This window comes from Wolffia australiana, chromosome 1, assembly GCF_029677425.1.
Source record: "Wolffia australiana isolate 7733 chromosome 1, ASM2967742v1".
Taxonomy (NCBI): Eukaryota; Viridiplantae; Streptophyta; class Magnoliopsida; order Alismatales; family Araceae; genus Wolffia; species Wolffia australiana.
Window position 1 is genome coordinate 9,329,326 of NC_135835.1, and position 17,294 is coordinate 9,346,619.

At 33.3% G+C, this 17,294-nt stretch overlaps 1 protein-coding gene across 1 annotated transcript; it reads right to left on the reverse strand.

Moving 5' to 3' along the window:
* Positions 1-6,222: 6,222 nt before the first annotated feature.
* On the reverse strand, positions 6,223-7,968 carry LOC144705255 (uncharacterized protein At2g23090-like). Its single transcript, XM_078577844.1, has 3 exons — positions 7,796-7,968; positions 7,637-7,677; positions 6,223-6,507 (listed from the first exon to the last, which is right to left on the reverse strand). Exons 1-3 carry the CDS (start codon positions 7,866-7,868, stop codon positions 6,388-6,390), a joined length of 234 nt encoding a protein of 77 aa, XP_078433970.1. The 5' UTR covers positions 7,869-7,968; the 3' UTR covers positions 6,223-6,387.
* Positions 7,969-17,294: the final 9,326 nt, after the last annotated feature.

A 17,294-nucleotide genomic window follows, 5' to 3' on the forward strand; every position in this document is an offset into this window, starting at 1 on the left:
GTTCGTCACTATCAGACGTTTTGCAGTGAGTTCAGGTCAAAAATAAAAATTGTCTCATCAAAGACATTCCACCATGTGTAACTCCACACTTGATATGACTGAAGACGATAGGGGAAAGAAAAAAGTATTAGACAAAATGGTGAATGAATATCTGAATGAAACAAAATAAATAGTCCATCATGGATGAAGAGATTTTTTAAGAACTTTTTTTTTGTAAGAACTTTTACCTTTTGAAAAGTTACTAAAATTATTTCATATTAACATGTAATTACAGGATCTGGAATAATATTTTACATGTGTATCGACTTTTACTCAATCAATCATAGTTTATGATTGATGCACTGGTCCATCATTGTGAAGGCGTCCCAAGAGCACAATTTAAAATTGAACGAATAAGTTCGCTGAAAAGTGTGTGCATTGTGATGAAGAAGAAGTCGATAATCAATCTCTCTCTCCAATGAAGTCAATGTTTGTCATCATAACAATGTAAGATACAAGAAGAAAGCTCCAGCTCATCTATTAGGATGAAAAATATTTCATTATCAACACTTTTTACCTGTTTCTTGGCAGATTTACCAACTCATCAGCCTCAAGAAAACAAACAAATATGGAGGATACATCTACTACCATTGTCAACATTCAAAACTGATGATCGAATTGATGGAACCTGGAAAAATGAGCAATATGGCAACATCAAAATCTACTAGAGCAGAACTTGATGATTACCTTAAGCTAAGGGGGATTATTTCTGATAAGTCTTCACTCCAATAGTAAAGTACATTTGGGTCGTTAAAATATCCATGCCTTGCAATGCTTCCAAAGAGAATCCTTCATATTTGTGCCTTGAGTACTACATCAGAGGCCTTTTTTAGATGAAAATGGATCATAATATTTAGAAAAAAAAATTTCAGGCTTCAATGAATAATGTAGAGTACGAAAGAGTCGATAGGAAAGTGGAGGACAGGGAGGGGAGGAAATCAAACATTAAAAATGTACAATCATTTCTTCTAATTTTTAGTAGATTTTATTCTATTTTATGCATTAATATTTATATTTCCAATCATCATGAATAGCATTGCTTCTCCTGGGTACACAATATCAAATGTCACTAGAAACCTGAGGAGACATTCAAACAAAGTCTAGTTAGATGGCAATGAGATGACCATCCGTGTGAAGTAAGCTAAGTAGGAAAAAGGGAGGCCGTTTTCAGTGGAATACCGATTAATAAGAACATTATATTTTCTAATTTTTTTTTGAATAATTTCTAAAATTAACTGAAAATCTTTACAAACATTGTCATTGACCAATCAACCCAATCGCACCAAGACCGAACCAGACCAATACCAAGATGCGGCCAAAATTCAATTCATGGTCTAGGTTTTTTTGCAAGTCTGGACCATGTCATTTGCAAGTCATACCTTAGCCATATAAACTCAAAATATTTTTTAAAATTTTAACTAAGTGAAATTAGAAAATATATCAAAATAGTTTTAACATTCTTTCAAATTTTATTTTTCAATTGTTTTTCCAAAAATATGTAACACATGTTTATCCTTTTACTTCATTTTTAGTTTTTTATTGAATTTAAAATATTAAATGATATTATGGAATACTATATAATTTTTTTGTTCATTTTTATTTCCTTTCTGTTTGTCTATAAATACTAGAAAATATGATATTTAACTCCTCATATATATATGACTTATACACTCATTTCTCTCATTTCCAAGCTTAAAAAATACGCCATTGAATTTTTGACTCCTTGTTGATCTACCTCATACTCTGTTATACTAATTATAATATTGATAAATAAAAATTGAGACACTAATATTTAGACACTACATTTCAACTTATCATGCAGAAATTACAAAGTCTGTTGAAGAGGCTACTATGTCCATTCTGAATCTTTGCACCTTCTGATGGAAATATATGTGGCGGGCAAGCCAATCACACATTCCACATCTCATTCCATGTTCATTAATAGAAAATATTCATTATAGTGCACCTGTGATGCTTATAATGAAGTCCATGAATACATGATCGGACTTAGTGAATTATGATGAGATCGTAATACGGAGATCACTTGTCACTAGTCTTTAAGCATGTGTTCTAAACATTCCTATTCGAAGGATACGCGAGAAGGAGATCGAAGTATCCAGATAGAATAGCACTATCTAGCCTCATATGATGAGTATGGCCGTTCCCGTAGCCATTAGTGTGGAGACACTAAGGATAGATAGTGGGTGCTCTTTAGTGGAAAGAGTTCACTGAATTGATCCGTACGAATCCCTGAATGGTATTATACCTAACTGTCAATCAGGTTGATTCACTTCACGGTTGTGTAAGTGGTCCTTACACCTGAGACACCAAAGACGTCTTATGGACGGACGGTTGTACTTTGGCTATGGCCAACGAGTCTCTAATCATGGGACTCTAAACAGTCTTAGTTCGGGTACATCAAGAAGTTCACGAAGATGATTGAGTGGTCAAGATGGGATTGTCCACCCTCGGTATAAGAGGTGACAGCTCTAGGAAGATGATGCAATGAAGTCCTTGGCCAAGGCAGTGGAATATCAGAGAAGAGTTCTCCGATGATTTCCGAATGCATCAATACTAACTCAGATGATTGATTAGGGTTTGACAGTTGACCATAGCCTAAGTCATCCAAGGAGCGTCAAGTGGATGCGGGATTATACATACACAGTAACCGATGACGAGCAGGTTCCATGAGTGAGTCAATACACACTCCTTTGTATCTTCTAGGACACGAGGTGTATCTTGGCACCCCACGTGGCGGATACTCGACCTATCGATGGGTTAAATCGATCTGACATTAATTAATCTATATGATGATATAGTTAATTAATTTTTAAATCCAATAAAGGTTATTGGGCCGCTGGAGTCATTAACTAGACTGATACATGGGCCTAGAGGGTCACACGCAAATGGTTTTTTGGACGTCAGAAGATATACTTAAGTTTTTGGGTTTTATGAAAAATACCCACTCACTATAAATAAGGGAACGCACAAAATTCACCCAGGCCAGAATTGTTTAAGGGGCTTTCCCCTTGTTCTCCACTCTCCCCACACCCCTCTCCATGCCCGATGCGATCGAAATGGCGTAACGATGATGCTGAAGGTAGAACGGGACTCGTCAAGGAGAAGGAGGAGATTCGACGTGCCGAGGACCACGTGGATACGTCTAGAGGCTGTACACTTGAGCAGCTCGACTCGTCTGGCTCCAGGATAGAAGAAATCAAGAATGAGATTCGTGGAAAGGTACTTCGTTTAATTTTTTGTTGATGTCGTTGGATTCGTTCAAGTCTTCTGCTGCGAATCGTTTTCATTTATTCATCCATGTCAAGGCCTCTAGGACCCAACACCTTCTGCCTCTTGAAGATTGTTGGAAAAGACTATTAAAGCTCTAGATAGATCACAAAAATACACCTCCAACTTATGCCCCCCTTGAGGGGAAAATAGCTCCCAAAAAATAGATTAAAGATGAGAAATGTTGTCATTATCATGTACTCTACACCCTATGATATGTGGGGGTATATCTTTCAATTTCTGGGTTTTACGTTCTCATACTTTTTCTACCTATATTAGAATTCTAATAACTGTATTTTAAGGGAATAAATTATAATTTTATTTAGTTGCAGTAAGATTTAATGGACTTGTGAGAAGATCCATTTAACATTTTTTTACCAAGAGGAAGAAATGTTTTTAATTAGGATTAAAAGGAAATTTAGAGGGGTGTGCCACTAATATGTGCAAAAATATCTTTCTCAGCCCTCTAGTCTCTCAACATTCCCCACCTAAAGGTTGAGCACAAATTTTGACTCATGGAACTCTCAACTAGTGGGAATGCAGGACAATATGGTATGTGAAATAATTCCTGAAAGAGAGGAGAAAAATTAGAAGTACAATCCTTCTAACTCTCTCCCTCTCTCTTTCTAGATCTCGCTTTAGCAGAAGCTGGCCGGAAGTAAAAAATCAAGTTCTAAGTCCAGGTTGATACGGTTCTGTTAAGTAAGTTTTATGAACTCTTAGTATTTTCCTTCTCACAAGTAAAATGTCTGGCATGTGCACTATATATCTGTTCTGGGAGGATTTTATAACATCAGAAGCTCACCATTAAGGTTTCATAATATTATGAAAATACTAAGAGGATTTCTAAGTCATTAGAAAATACCATTGCGTCTTCACACTATTAAGAAAATATTAATCCTCAGAGGATTTATATAACATCATAAAATACTATTATGTCTTCAAAATATTACAAAATAATAATCCTAGGAGGATTTTGTAACATCAGAAGCTCACCAAAAATATTTGTGAAGTGATCCTGTCTTATCAGACTTCAAAATCTGTGATTTCTACTTCATCAACACTGCCATGCTACACCATCACTGCTACTCCACATGTATTTTTGGGCACCTTTGCAGTACGTTGTCTGGAAACCAATTGGAATGAGAACTCAGGAGCTAATGTGATGTTTCCCGTGCTCCTGGAGGTTTATTCCTTCTAACCTAATCTCTTTCATATTTTTTAAATAATAAGAACTTAATTCCATGAGTCCTTTTGGTCAGCCCTTACCCTCCATATAATATTGATCACTCGAGGTAAAAAAAATTTAAATATTGTAGGCTTTTGTAAACTAAATGACTAAATAACCTTAAATTTGGAATTATCAAGATGTTTCTATAGGTGACATACCATCCATAAATTGATGTACTTTAATTTATTTTCATAAAATGCAAAACGTAATGAATATTATAATCATGAATTATATAGTTATAACAGTATACAGTTTTATTAGAACTTTCAGAAGATAATCACATTAAAATCAATTATTCTTAGTGTAGATGGTTCCTGTTTTGAGTCATAAGACCAAGAAGGCTGAAATGATGAGCATCAAAAATCATAGTATTGAAGAATATTCCTAACCATGTTATCTCAGGCATGATATGTGATTATCGATTGATAAGATTATAGATTTCAACATAATTCAATTAAGTTTATTTTTACATGTATTCGGTTGAGTGTCGATATTTTATTTCTGAGATTAAAAAGTAAACCGACGATGCATCGATGTGCCCAGACATAATGTTAATGCTATTGTTGCCATACACGTCAACAGGTTCTGTCATCGTTGTCAGTGACATGGAGACCTTACCTTCCGAAGCATGTTCGGATAAAATTTACAGAAGATGAGTTTCAAGTTTTCTAAATGTTAAAATATTTTTAAGATATATTAGATTGAAAATGTATTTGTCAATAATTATAAAGGATCAAATTATAGGTGGAATCCAACTGGATGACACTTCCCAATGACGTACTCACCCTCACAGGACAGACGAATAATTGTCTAACCTAGTCCTGCTTACTGGGGTTATTCAAGTTATAAAATTATAAATCTAGAAAATATCACTGTGGGCGTCTTACAATTAGTTTTTAGAGAAATCCATGGACTTAAGTTATTATTTTAGCTCTGAATTAAGTGGGAATTATCTATGTTGTATACAAGTACAATCCAGACTTTCTTTTCATTTTTTCCGAAGTTTTCATGTAACATGCTTTTTTCGATGAATTCTTCTTTGAAGCGTAAAAAGAGAGCGCCTTTCAGAATATAATTAAGATACATGCTGGCGTAAATAATTAAAGAGTCGATTTGAATAATTACTTAAATATTTGACTTAAACCCACAGCAATTCTACAAAAAAAAAGAAAAAAAGGGTGAGATCCTCTGGCCGGCTTTGCACTAGGTCTCCCTAATCATATTTTTTTCTCCATTTTTTTATTAAAAGCAAGATCAACAGATTTCAATTATACTAAAAATCCCAGAATCAATTCGGTATAAAATTGGAATTCGTTACTGAAGATTAATAACACAGTTCTATGACTAGGATCACGGTAATTCTTGCTTTGCACTTCACATGTCGTCCAAGTGGCAAAGAGGTTGGACGGACGAACAAACAACCCAAAAAAAAAGTATAAAGGTTACTATTCTACCTGCCTCAAATAATACCACACAAGTGGAAAGAAAAAGCCAACTAGGCATGATGGCTAGATCCAAAAGCTTGGCATTATCAAGCCTATCACAAACAAGAATGAGAAAAACCATCAACGAAATCCCGGAAAAGGGGCAAAAGGCAAATTCTAACTAGCCCACCTGCCTTTATCCATCGGTTGGTCAGAAAATGATAACACAAGAACGCCAACTGGACACAACAGGGATAGACCCACGAGATAAACATCACACTTACCAAATAATTCAATGACGATCACATAAGTCAAACATGCATTTCCATGCATTCACATGATCAACGAAACGGACATAGACTATTATGTATAGACGGACTGAACTATATGAGACAGCAGACTGCATTAATTCTTGAGATGGGGAAAGCATAGGTAGACGTCGTTCTTTGGGTGCCTTGCCTCTGCGTGTTCCCTGCACTTCACCTCCGACGTGGTGCAGATGAATGTCTGCATGCACACCTTACACTGCAGAAAAAATATATCATTTAAGATTATCATTTTTTTTGTTTGTTCGGACCGAGAGATGTTGTTACTTAATGCTATCAGTTTCAGCGACGTGGTGTTTTGATCAAGCATCATATCATTTTAGAAACGCCCATAAGTAAAATAGAAATAAAAAGGGTTCCAACATATGAAAGACGAATAATGTTTCTTTCATTAAATAAAAGAGTTTTGTATTATGTTTCAAAAAAAGAACTTATAAGAATGAGAAAAATCTATCACAGAATTGCGATTCTTAATTCATCAAACAAATCTCAGATGAAAAAAATCTCAGATTCTTAATTCTTAATTCGCTCCAGCGCAAAAATCCTTCTGAGAATCATGACCAAAGTGATTTCCTTCCAAAGAAGGAACGACTGGGTCAACTGGTACATCTCAAATGTTAGAGAGAAGACTGAAAAGTACAAAATGATAAAAGGACAAATAACGAAAGCAATCCGATAATAATAGGAAAATCCCTCACCTCCTCGCTCGATACTCACAAATAAATCCTTAATTATTTAACCTTACTAACACAGGGGATTTGCTAGCAACAATGTTCTCACAGAAGCCATAGCATTAAATGTACCCAACAATAAGAAAATATTAGGGAAACAAAATTGAGATAGTTTAAAAAACTTATGGAAGATCAAGAGCACAAAATTGAGATAGTGGCAGCAGTAAATCAGAAAAGCACGATCTTAGCAACTTGACATTAGAATTAGTATTTCATGAAGAACCCATTCGGAATGCTCAACGATCTGAATTCAAAAACATATACAGGAGAGAATTTATTGCACTGGGCCCTTAAAGAATCGGAGTGAAATTTTCCTGAGGACACTGCATATATAGTGCATGACGCTTAAGAGCAGCGAAATCGACAAAAGGTAATTACGATAGATAGCCCAAATTATTCTCTGCCGAGATTTTCTCCGATCCCGACTTAAATCACATCATCGACATTCAGTAACGATTCGGGGAAGTGCCAAGCGAAATCTACGTCGTCACTTCACAGCCTTCATTCAACCAATATAAACACGAAAGGAAAAGGAATACCTACCACAACGATTTAGGAAAGAAATTAAACAACGAAAAGAACGGACAGAAGCCTTACCTGAATGGACATGGCCTTCTTGTTCGACTCGAGTTGGCTACCTATGAAAACCATCAATCCCGAAAAAGATTTAGTCTTTCGCCGTACCGGGTGAACAAGGGCTTGAAATCGAAAGAAAAAGACACATCAAAATATATATTTATGTGATTGTTCATGCACCTTTCGCTCCTTTTTGCTTCTCCAAATTCCTCTCCCTCGCCATCTTTGCCTTCTGCCCGTTTCCTCCTCCCATTCTGATTACCACTTCCTGAACTCTCCTCACGCAGCGATCGCAGCAGCACCGAAGGAGGACGAGCGCAAAAGGAAACCCCCTTCGCCTTTCCTCTCTTCTCTCTCATGAAACAGCAGAGAGTTCGGCGAGATTATATAGTAGTACCGGAAAATTTACCTCTTAATGGGCCTATAATGGACGGCATTTCTGCCCATAAAAGCCCAATGGATATCGGACTCTTTTATGGACAAGAAAATAGCCTATTTTACAGCACTTGACGAACTGACTGAATAATGGTGGCTGTAGTTCATGAGTTCTTTCATTGTTTTGATATAACTAAAGAAAAAAAGGTAATCGGAATAGTCTGCCTTTTTTTTAACGCCGGTGGATTTTGGGTTAGTGAAAAAGGATGAAAGAAACTGAAGAGGTGTCTTTTCATTGAAACTTCAATCTCTTATGTTATAATTCACGAGAAGACTAAAACAATGCGCATGTAACTGAAGAAAAAGATGTTTAGTGTTACATTGAACATTTATATAAGCTTTAACATCTTCGTTGTCGCAAAAATGTGAGCTCGATTTGGGCCCCAATCAAGCTACCTCTGAACTTCTCTTTCTGGATACATGTCAAAACCAGAAATTTGCAATCACTCAATAGATAAATATTCTTAAAATCATGGAACCTTAAATTAGTCAGGTGAGTATTCTATGAGTTATCAAAACATCATTGTACACGTAATTCCAAAATAAAGACAAAACCCTAAGACTTATGTGACAGCAGTGACATGGATGAGCAAAGAGAAATAAGTGAATGAAATCCACGGCCAGGAATTCTTCAACTTCAAGGCTTGATATTAACGATCAAGAATTCTGTTTGAGCTGAACTTTTGGTAGCAGCTTTGTATTTATATCATTTATCCAAATATATGACTGGATCTATAAATGGAAACTGTAAATTTAAAAAACTATCTTTGAACTTTCTTCCTACTAGAGTGCTGATTGAAAGAGAGTGAGGGATTTATTAGTATTTTGCCTTACATTGGTTTCTCTCCTTCACACCCCTTTAATTAGATCTATATTCTCATCTTCATCATCTTGTTCTCATCACCGTCCTCAATCATCTCATCCTAACACCTCTACCTCCAATCTTGAACTCGTCACTTTCATTTAATCACAAAACCCTAAATCCCTAATTTCACCATTTTTCTTTTTCCTCGTCCACTCGTGGCTTCGGTTACATGCTGAATGACATGGCCTACAGCCTACAAAGCTATGGATTTCCACTCTAAAATCAGAGTGGAGTTTGACTTCTACACTTCATCTGAATCTGAATCTTCGTTGACTTCATAACATTAGATAAATTTGTGTACATTGTTTCCCTACGTATTCATCTCTCTTGTTCCATCACTTCCATTAGACATATTCATGTCACCATACCTTCACCTCTAATTCTGGAAATCATCCCTCATTGACTGTCACCCCATCATTAAAAATCTAATATCAACCATCCATCACTACGTCTTATTCGATAAGTATCCCTTATCATCCACTTCAAATCACTATTTAGAAATAATTGGATTCCTAATATATGTTCCTTGTGGAGATGACTTGTACTGATCTCCTATCTAGATTTATTCCATTTTTTCTATATTTTTCAATATTTTTTCTATATTTTAGTGGAAGTCCTAACTGACTGATGCTGAAGAATCATCATATGAGTTGTGGTAATGGATGAAATGCTACTCGTACCCAGAGCTAACTGTTTCTCCCTAAAATGTGCTGAGGTGCAGCAGTTGACTGGACGTCTAGAAGTGATCTACTATTTTGGTGCAGGCCATGAGAGCGGTAAAAAATCAAGGTAAACTCTGAATATTAGATGTGACCCCAAAATAATGAAGTTCAAGTTCAGCCAATAAAATTATATAAATTTAAGTTTCTTCTTTGACGTTGTTTTTTATATGTTTTGGAGGTTAGAAACGTGTGTACTTAACCTGTGTCTCTCATGGCTGTTTTTATATTTAAATTTTTCATTTATAAATATATATCACGTAAATCAAAAAACAAAGATGTATCCTATCCTACATGATAAAAATTATAGTTATAATTATTTCAAAGTGAAATATATATACATTTAATTATAAGGTTGAAAAAACATAGTATCTTTCAAGCATGTTTTCAGTGTTTTTTTGAAAGGTGATAAGTTATTTTTAGAAATTAAAATTGAGTATTCTTGGGAGAAGAAAGTTGAAACTTTTGGATGTAATTTTCCCCGGTTTCACATTTCATTTCAGAATGCAAAATTAAGTATTTATTTTTATTTCTTTAGACAGACTCAAATCTCATTTTCCTTTTTAATTTTTTAAATAGAAATGAGTTTTTAATATGATTCTTTATGTCTTTTAAATTTATGGTCTTAATTTGAGAATTATCCATAAAAAGTCACAATAATTGAATATATAGCTATAAATGTTTATAATTAGTATACTTCACTATTTTATGTTTTACAAATGGGAAAATGCTTATAAATTAAAAACTAAATTTTTCACAATGGTAATTAAGAACATTATTCATATCACATTCATCTTATTGATTGTTTATGTATAAATACATCATCTAACTGTTTCATCTAATCAAAAGCATCTACTATAAATATAAGTTATATGCTTCTTATTAATAATTATTATCGCATCACCCTAATTAATGTTATTTAGCTCCACTAGTTGAATAAAATAATAATAAAATACTCATAATTTAAATACATAAAATGAATATTTGAATATTTTTGTTACAGTACACTTTATTATATCCTTAAAGAGTAGTGCGAAATGAAATAAATAATTTTAAAAGTGAACTAAATCATCATTTTAGCAACAATTACGTGGTTTGGAAGACACAATTATTTTTTATTTACATTGTATTTCATATTTTAAATTATTGATACTCAAAAATATTGACGTGTACCAGGTTTTACTCCCAAAATTTTTATCTGAGATATATTCTGACAAGTTTTTATGGTATCCGATCAATAAGCATAAACCATTTTGATTCATTTATGTGTACCTCGTAATAATGTAATATCAAGTAAATTCTCACTGGAATTATTTTGAGAGACATGGCATCTGATTTGTATAACTTTAATGAGTTATCAAAATTCATTTTCCATTCTGATGAGTTTTTTTCTTCATTTTAAATTTATTAAGAATATCACTGAAAAAGGATGAAAACAAATGATAAAGGAATACTTTTTATAGAACCTGGTTCTCTGTATCTTTTTGTTAGATGCCCACTTGGGCTAGTTACCAGAGGTGGTCAGCATCATCCCCTGATCACCCTATAATCTCATCATAACTTTTTCTACTAGATTCCAATGAATGAAAGTGTCTCCCACTGATTTTTCTTCATTTAAATCAGTACTTAAATGTTGCACACAAATTTTACTATCTTAAGAGTTTTCTTATCTTTTTATGAAATGTGGGCTCAAAAATAAGGTTACATGAATATGGGGGATTGAATTATTCTAGGTATATTATTTTATTGATGTATATTTTATTCTAGTATAAATTCCAGTTTCTAGTGTTTATTTATAAATATAAAATTGAAAATGAATATAATTCAGATAAATAGTTTGTTAAAAATAAAAATAGAATAAAATATTACATATTTCATAATTGAAATCCACCATAAAATTAGCATACAATAATTTGGACTTAACATATCTCAATAAGTAACTATTTCATTGAGAGTACAAAAAAATATTACATAAAAGAAATTTAAAATAAATAAATCACAAGAAATAATCCCAAAGGCTTTATATGGCTAACTCGGCCTAGAATATTTCCTGCCATTTTTATTGTTAAATAAATATAACTTGTTTGGACTACAATATGGCTCAAATTTCCATACATCCTCTGTTGGGCTATATTTTCCAATAATTGCATTATCGTATCCACCGTAAACTTTATGAATATGAACTTCTTCATCCAAGATATTGACTATAGCTCGTCAGGAAAAATATGATTAATTGACATTAGTGTTTAAACATGGTTTAACTTGACTTAATTTTATGTGGATGATTAATCACAATCTTGTGGATTTATCTAATATTAAACTTCGGGAAACAATTATAGGGATCGACACATTCGGACATGATGTGGAAATGACAAGCATATTATGGAATCATCATCTGTCATCATATCATGCAACATTAAATTTTGTAAATTATAATAGAATACATCATCACCAATGAATGTCATCTAATTCCATGTGCTCTCTTCTCTCCTCCCTCCCTCTCTACTTTCAACCTCTCACTGCCACATGTAAATATGTGAAGAGAGATTCATTGCGGGTGCACAGAGAGAGAGAGAGAGAGATTTATTATTTTTTAAAGTTGTAACCACTTTCAACAAAGTTATCATCCCTCGTCATGTAAGATTCATGGATTCATATATCACATGTCATGTCACTTCAATAGAGAAATATGTTATATGTCATCAACAAGTGGTTTTTACTCATCACCAATCACATTATCAAGTGTAGGCCCCTGCAAATATATTACCTAATATTTCATCAAAATGAACTAGAATCTTTGGACTTAGGTGTAGATAATAAATGATTTAGAATCAAAATAAACTATACAAAGCTCAAAATGGGATCTATTGAAGCTATGAAAAGACGGAGCTACTGAAATGGTACATTGAGAAATCACAATTGGAGAAAGTGGGGATGAGAGATATCATATGAGTGATATAGGTTCATTCAAATGCCTCTTTATTAAGTATCATCACACAAACACTGTATATGCAATCCCCACCATAATACTGTCCACCACCTCGGCATCAGTACTGTCATTCAAACTACTCAGAAATATTTAAACATCATAAACATCATCATGGCTTGAGACAAAAAAGATAGACAATAAATTTATCATCATCTATGAAATGGTTACTTGGAGACATGTGTAGATGTTGGAGAGAAGGGAATGGTAATGAAGATAAAACAAAATAACAGTGGGCCATCATTTTTTTCATTCTTTTTAAGGGTTTAAAAATATTTTAAGGCTTAAGATTGATGAAACAAGAGTACAACTATCAGTCTCAAAATATTCTTTGACGTCAGTCTGCACATATCATAAGGTAATCAAACATCCTAGTAGTGATCAAAAGAACCATTACGGTCATATTCAATAGTAAAAACCCACTAAGGCCTCACATCCTTGATGTCGAGAGATGAACCTACAAGATCCTAAGTATGATGGGGAACAGTTAATAGGTATAATATGGCCCTCAAGCCAATCACATTTTTACGTCCTATTTAATTTTACTGAAATAAATATTTACTCATTATTATTATTGTGTGATGTTTATAATGAAGTCCTTTATTGTATGTAATGACAAGTAAATCATGATAATATCATAATACAGTGATCGATAGTCTTTAAAATTTTATTATAAATATTCATATTCAAAGGATGCTCAACATCGCCATCAAAATATATTGAAAGAATAGTACTATCTCGTTCTACTTAAATGATAAGTATGGCTCAACCTATAATCACTAGACTTAAAAATGTATTATACATATTCTTATTCAAAGGATACGCAACATCGCCATCAAAATATACTGAAAGAATATCATTGTTTCATCCTACAAAATGATAAGTATGGCTCATCCCATTATCAATAGTCTTTAAAAATGCATACAAATCATTCCTATTCAAAGGATACGCAACATGGGCATCAAAACATATTGAAATAATAGCACTATATTCATGTAGAGACTCTATCAAAAACTGGTGATCTTTCAAAAAAGAAATCATTGAATTGATTAGTGTGAATATTTCAAAGATATTGTAGCTAAATGTGAATTTTGTAGATTCATGTCATAGTCGTATAAGTGTCCCTAAGGCATCTTGTGCATGAACTTCTATGATTTGAATATGACTTACAAGTTATTAATGAGGGGATTTAAGTTATTCATAGCATGGATATTGGAGGAAATACACAAAAGTGATTGAGTATTCGAGATGAGAACCTTTGTCCTCAATATAAGAGGAGATTGATTCAAGGAAGAAGATGTGTTGGAGTCCTTAGCTAGTGTAGTTTTATACTAGAGAGGAGGCTCTCAAATGATCTTCCGTATGCATCATTACTAAGTGGGATAACAGATTAGTGTTTGATGATTAACCGTGCCCTAAGTCATTTAAGAGTCTCACGTGAATGAGTAATTGTAGGTATAAGATAACCGATGAGGATAAAGATTCTATTCAAGAGTTAATATATTACTATGTAACTTCTAGAACACAAGGCGTACTCCATGGGCAGGGAACTGAACCTATTGATTTGGTGAAATTGATCATTGACTAGATAATGTCTAAGTATATATAGTTAGTGAGTAAGATTGGTGAAAAAATATTACTGGGCCATTAAATTTGTTATTATGAATTACAAATTTAATGGCCCAGTAATATTTTTTCACCAATCTTACTCACCAACTATATTTACTTAGACATACGCACAAGATCTAGGATGTTGGTGGATAGGCTTAACTTATAACTGCCTCAATGAAAATGTCCAAATTAGGTATAAACAGAGTGGGCACCCATTTTAGGTACCAACGACAGCCAAATGCCCCCCCCCCCAATTTCAATATTATCCATCTTCCAAATTTTCTCTCCCTTATGTCTAGATGGTGAGAAGATCAATTATATCTTCATGGAGGATTTCATAAGTTTGGACATTGATTGGGTTAAATTGATCATTGACTAGATAATGTCTAAGTAGATATAGTTAGTGAGTAAGATTGGTGAAAAAATATTACCAGGCCATTGATAAGCTCGAAAATAGGTGTTTATATGTCGTTAATTAGGGGTTTCCGAACTTGAGCAAAAATATTTATTTTATCCCTTAGTGTTTAAGGGGTTGAACCCTAGGGAGGCAGTGGTGATATTCAAATTTCTGTCTAATTAGGGTTTAGAATTCAAAACCTAAATGAAATGATGGTTTAACTACTTATTTAAATGCTAATACTTGTAAATTGCACAAAATTCTATTTTTTTGAACTTAAATGATTTTAATAATTCTCTGTTATCTAATAACAGAGAACTAAAATCACTTAAATTTATCTTTTTGTTTGATTAAAATATTTAATTGTGTTGAATTATATATAAGTTTTTTACGTTCTTTTTAATGTATTAGAAATCTATTTCTAAAATGGATTCAACTCTAAGTTTTGTTGTATTTCTTTAGTTTGTTTTATTTATCAGAGGATGTTTTACTATTTTCAAAGAATCAGAAAACTAATTTTCATGCTATTTTTAAGAGCATTTTTATCATATTTTTATTTTATCCTAATTAAATAGAAATTGTAAAAATGTCCTAAATTAGCAAATCGTGAATACGATTCACGATTTGCTAACTTAAGAAGTACGAGATCGTGAATACGCTTTACGATTTTTATGTGATTTAAGGGACAGCTAGGATTCGAAATAGGAAATTTATAATCAAATAATAGTAAATCGGAATGAACTATGGCTTTTGAAAATTTGAACGTGAAATTAATTGCAGAATGAATTCAAAGAGTGCCTAGGAATACCATGAAGAGATTATGGCTCTGTTTGAGGGGAATTCGCGCAATGAACAACACCAAATTCCTCATATTTGAAGATTGAGTCTGGGGAAGAACGGCGGCCAGATCGTCGATTTGGTCTTCAAAATTAGCTCCAAATCGCTCCAGGAAGGGTCTTGAGTCTTATAGGAAGGTAGGCGATCCTTCCTAGAGCTTCAAAATCAAGAACCCCTCTTCAATCTCTCATTTTCTCCTTTTATGGCCGCAGGATCGGAAGAACAGCTTCTTCCGATTCCGTCAATTTTTTTTATCTTTTTCATGTTGTACGCTGAGCGTACAACGTGATGCGATTGGCTCGTGGTGCCTCTGCATGTCTCCATTCCATGCGCGACACGCACAAAATCTCGTACGTACGTGTCACGCACCGACGGCCCGAACTCTTCTCCTGATTTGCTTATATGGCGCTGCGTGCGGATCGCGTCGTTCGTGCACCCTGTGCCACTTGCAGATAGGTGAGTGCTATAACTGGCCCAATAAGGGCCAGTCTTTTAAAAAAAAACTTTTTTAAATGGAAAAACACCTAAAATAGACCCTAAAAATATGTATTAATACCAAAAAAATGACTTTATTATTTTCTAAAGTTTGTTTTATTTACTTCTTTTCTTTTTATTTATAGAAATAGGTCAATTAATCATTTAATTTCATTTAAAATTCATTTTAAAAACATTTAAAGTGTAAAAATTGATCTAAATATTGATTGAAAGTATTATTTAACTTGAAATTCAAGGAATTTATTATTTTAACCTAAAATCATGATAACATGCGTTAAAAATTAATGTTTTACACATTAAAAGCCCTAAAATATGATGAAATTAACAGTTTATCAACTCTTATTTGCATGTTATCAGCCATTAAATTTATTAATATGATTGATAGAATGGCCTAGTCGATCATATGCACAAGATCTAGGATGTTGGTGGATAGGCTTAACTTATAGGTGCCTTAATGAAAATGTCCAAATTAGGTATAAACAGAGGAGGCACCCATTTTAAGTACCAATGACAGCCAAATCGGCCCCCCCTATTTCAATATTATCCATCTTCCAAATTTTCTCTCCCTCGAGTATGTCTAGATGGTGAGAAGATCAATTATATCTTCATGGAGGATTTCATAAGTTTAAGCGAATATTTTTTGTTATAGTAATCATGTGGATACTTATAGAAGTCAGACACGTGAATGGCTTGAATTTACCCTTCCAGGAAAAAGTAATATAGGAATTAGCTCCACACAAGGTTATATGATCATCATGTACCTTATAGTCTTATTCTGAATCATTTTATTATTATATATCATAAGGTATGATTTTAAACAGTCAGACAACACTAAATAACACAACAACAGGCTGACAAACCATATATTAGATTAAAACATGTAGTTTAAAGGTTCTTATTTATGCAAATATGATTATAAAACCTTCCTTAGTACAGGGTCTCTAAGGATAGATACGTAGGAAGTAGGTTATGTAAAATTAATTTTGTATTCAATATATTTTTAGAATTTTTCAATTTTTTGGGATTTTTTTTCTAATTTTATGGATTTCAATGGAAAATATAATTTAAAAACTAAATAAAATGCCTTTGTTGTTTGGTTCAGTTTGGCTTCAATTGTTTTGGTTTGGTTCAGGTCAGAACAGTTTGGGTTTTTTAGTTTGGGTTGGTTTGACAGGTCTGGCCACGACTCAGTTGACTGTGCATCAATGGAAGATGTTTTTAAGATTTAGGGAAGAAGATATTGGAGCACTTACAAGATTAGTTACAAGAGAGGAAGATCTGTCATATATTTTAAAGGTTATGTCACATCTATCTAAAGCTTGAATTATGATGTC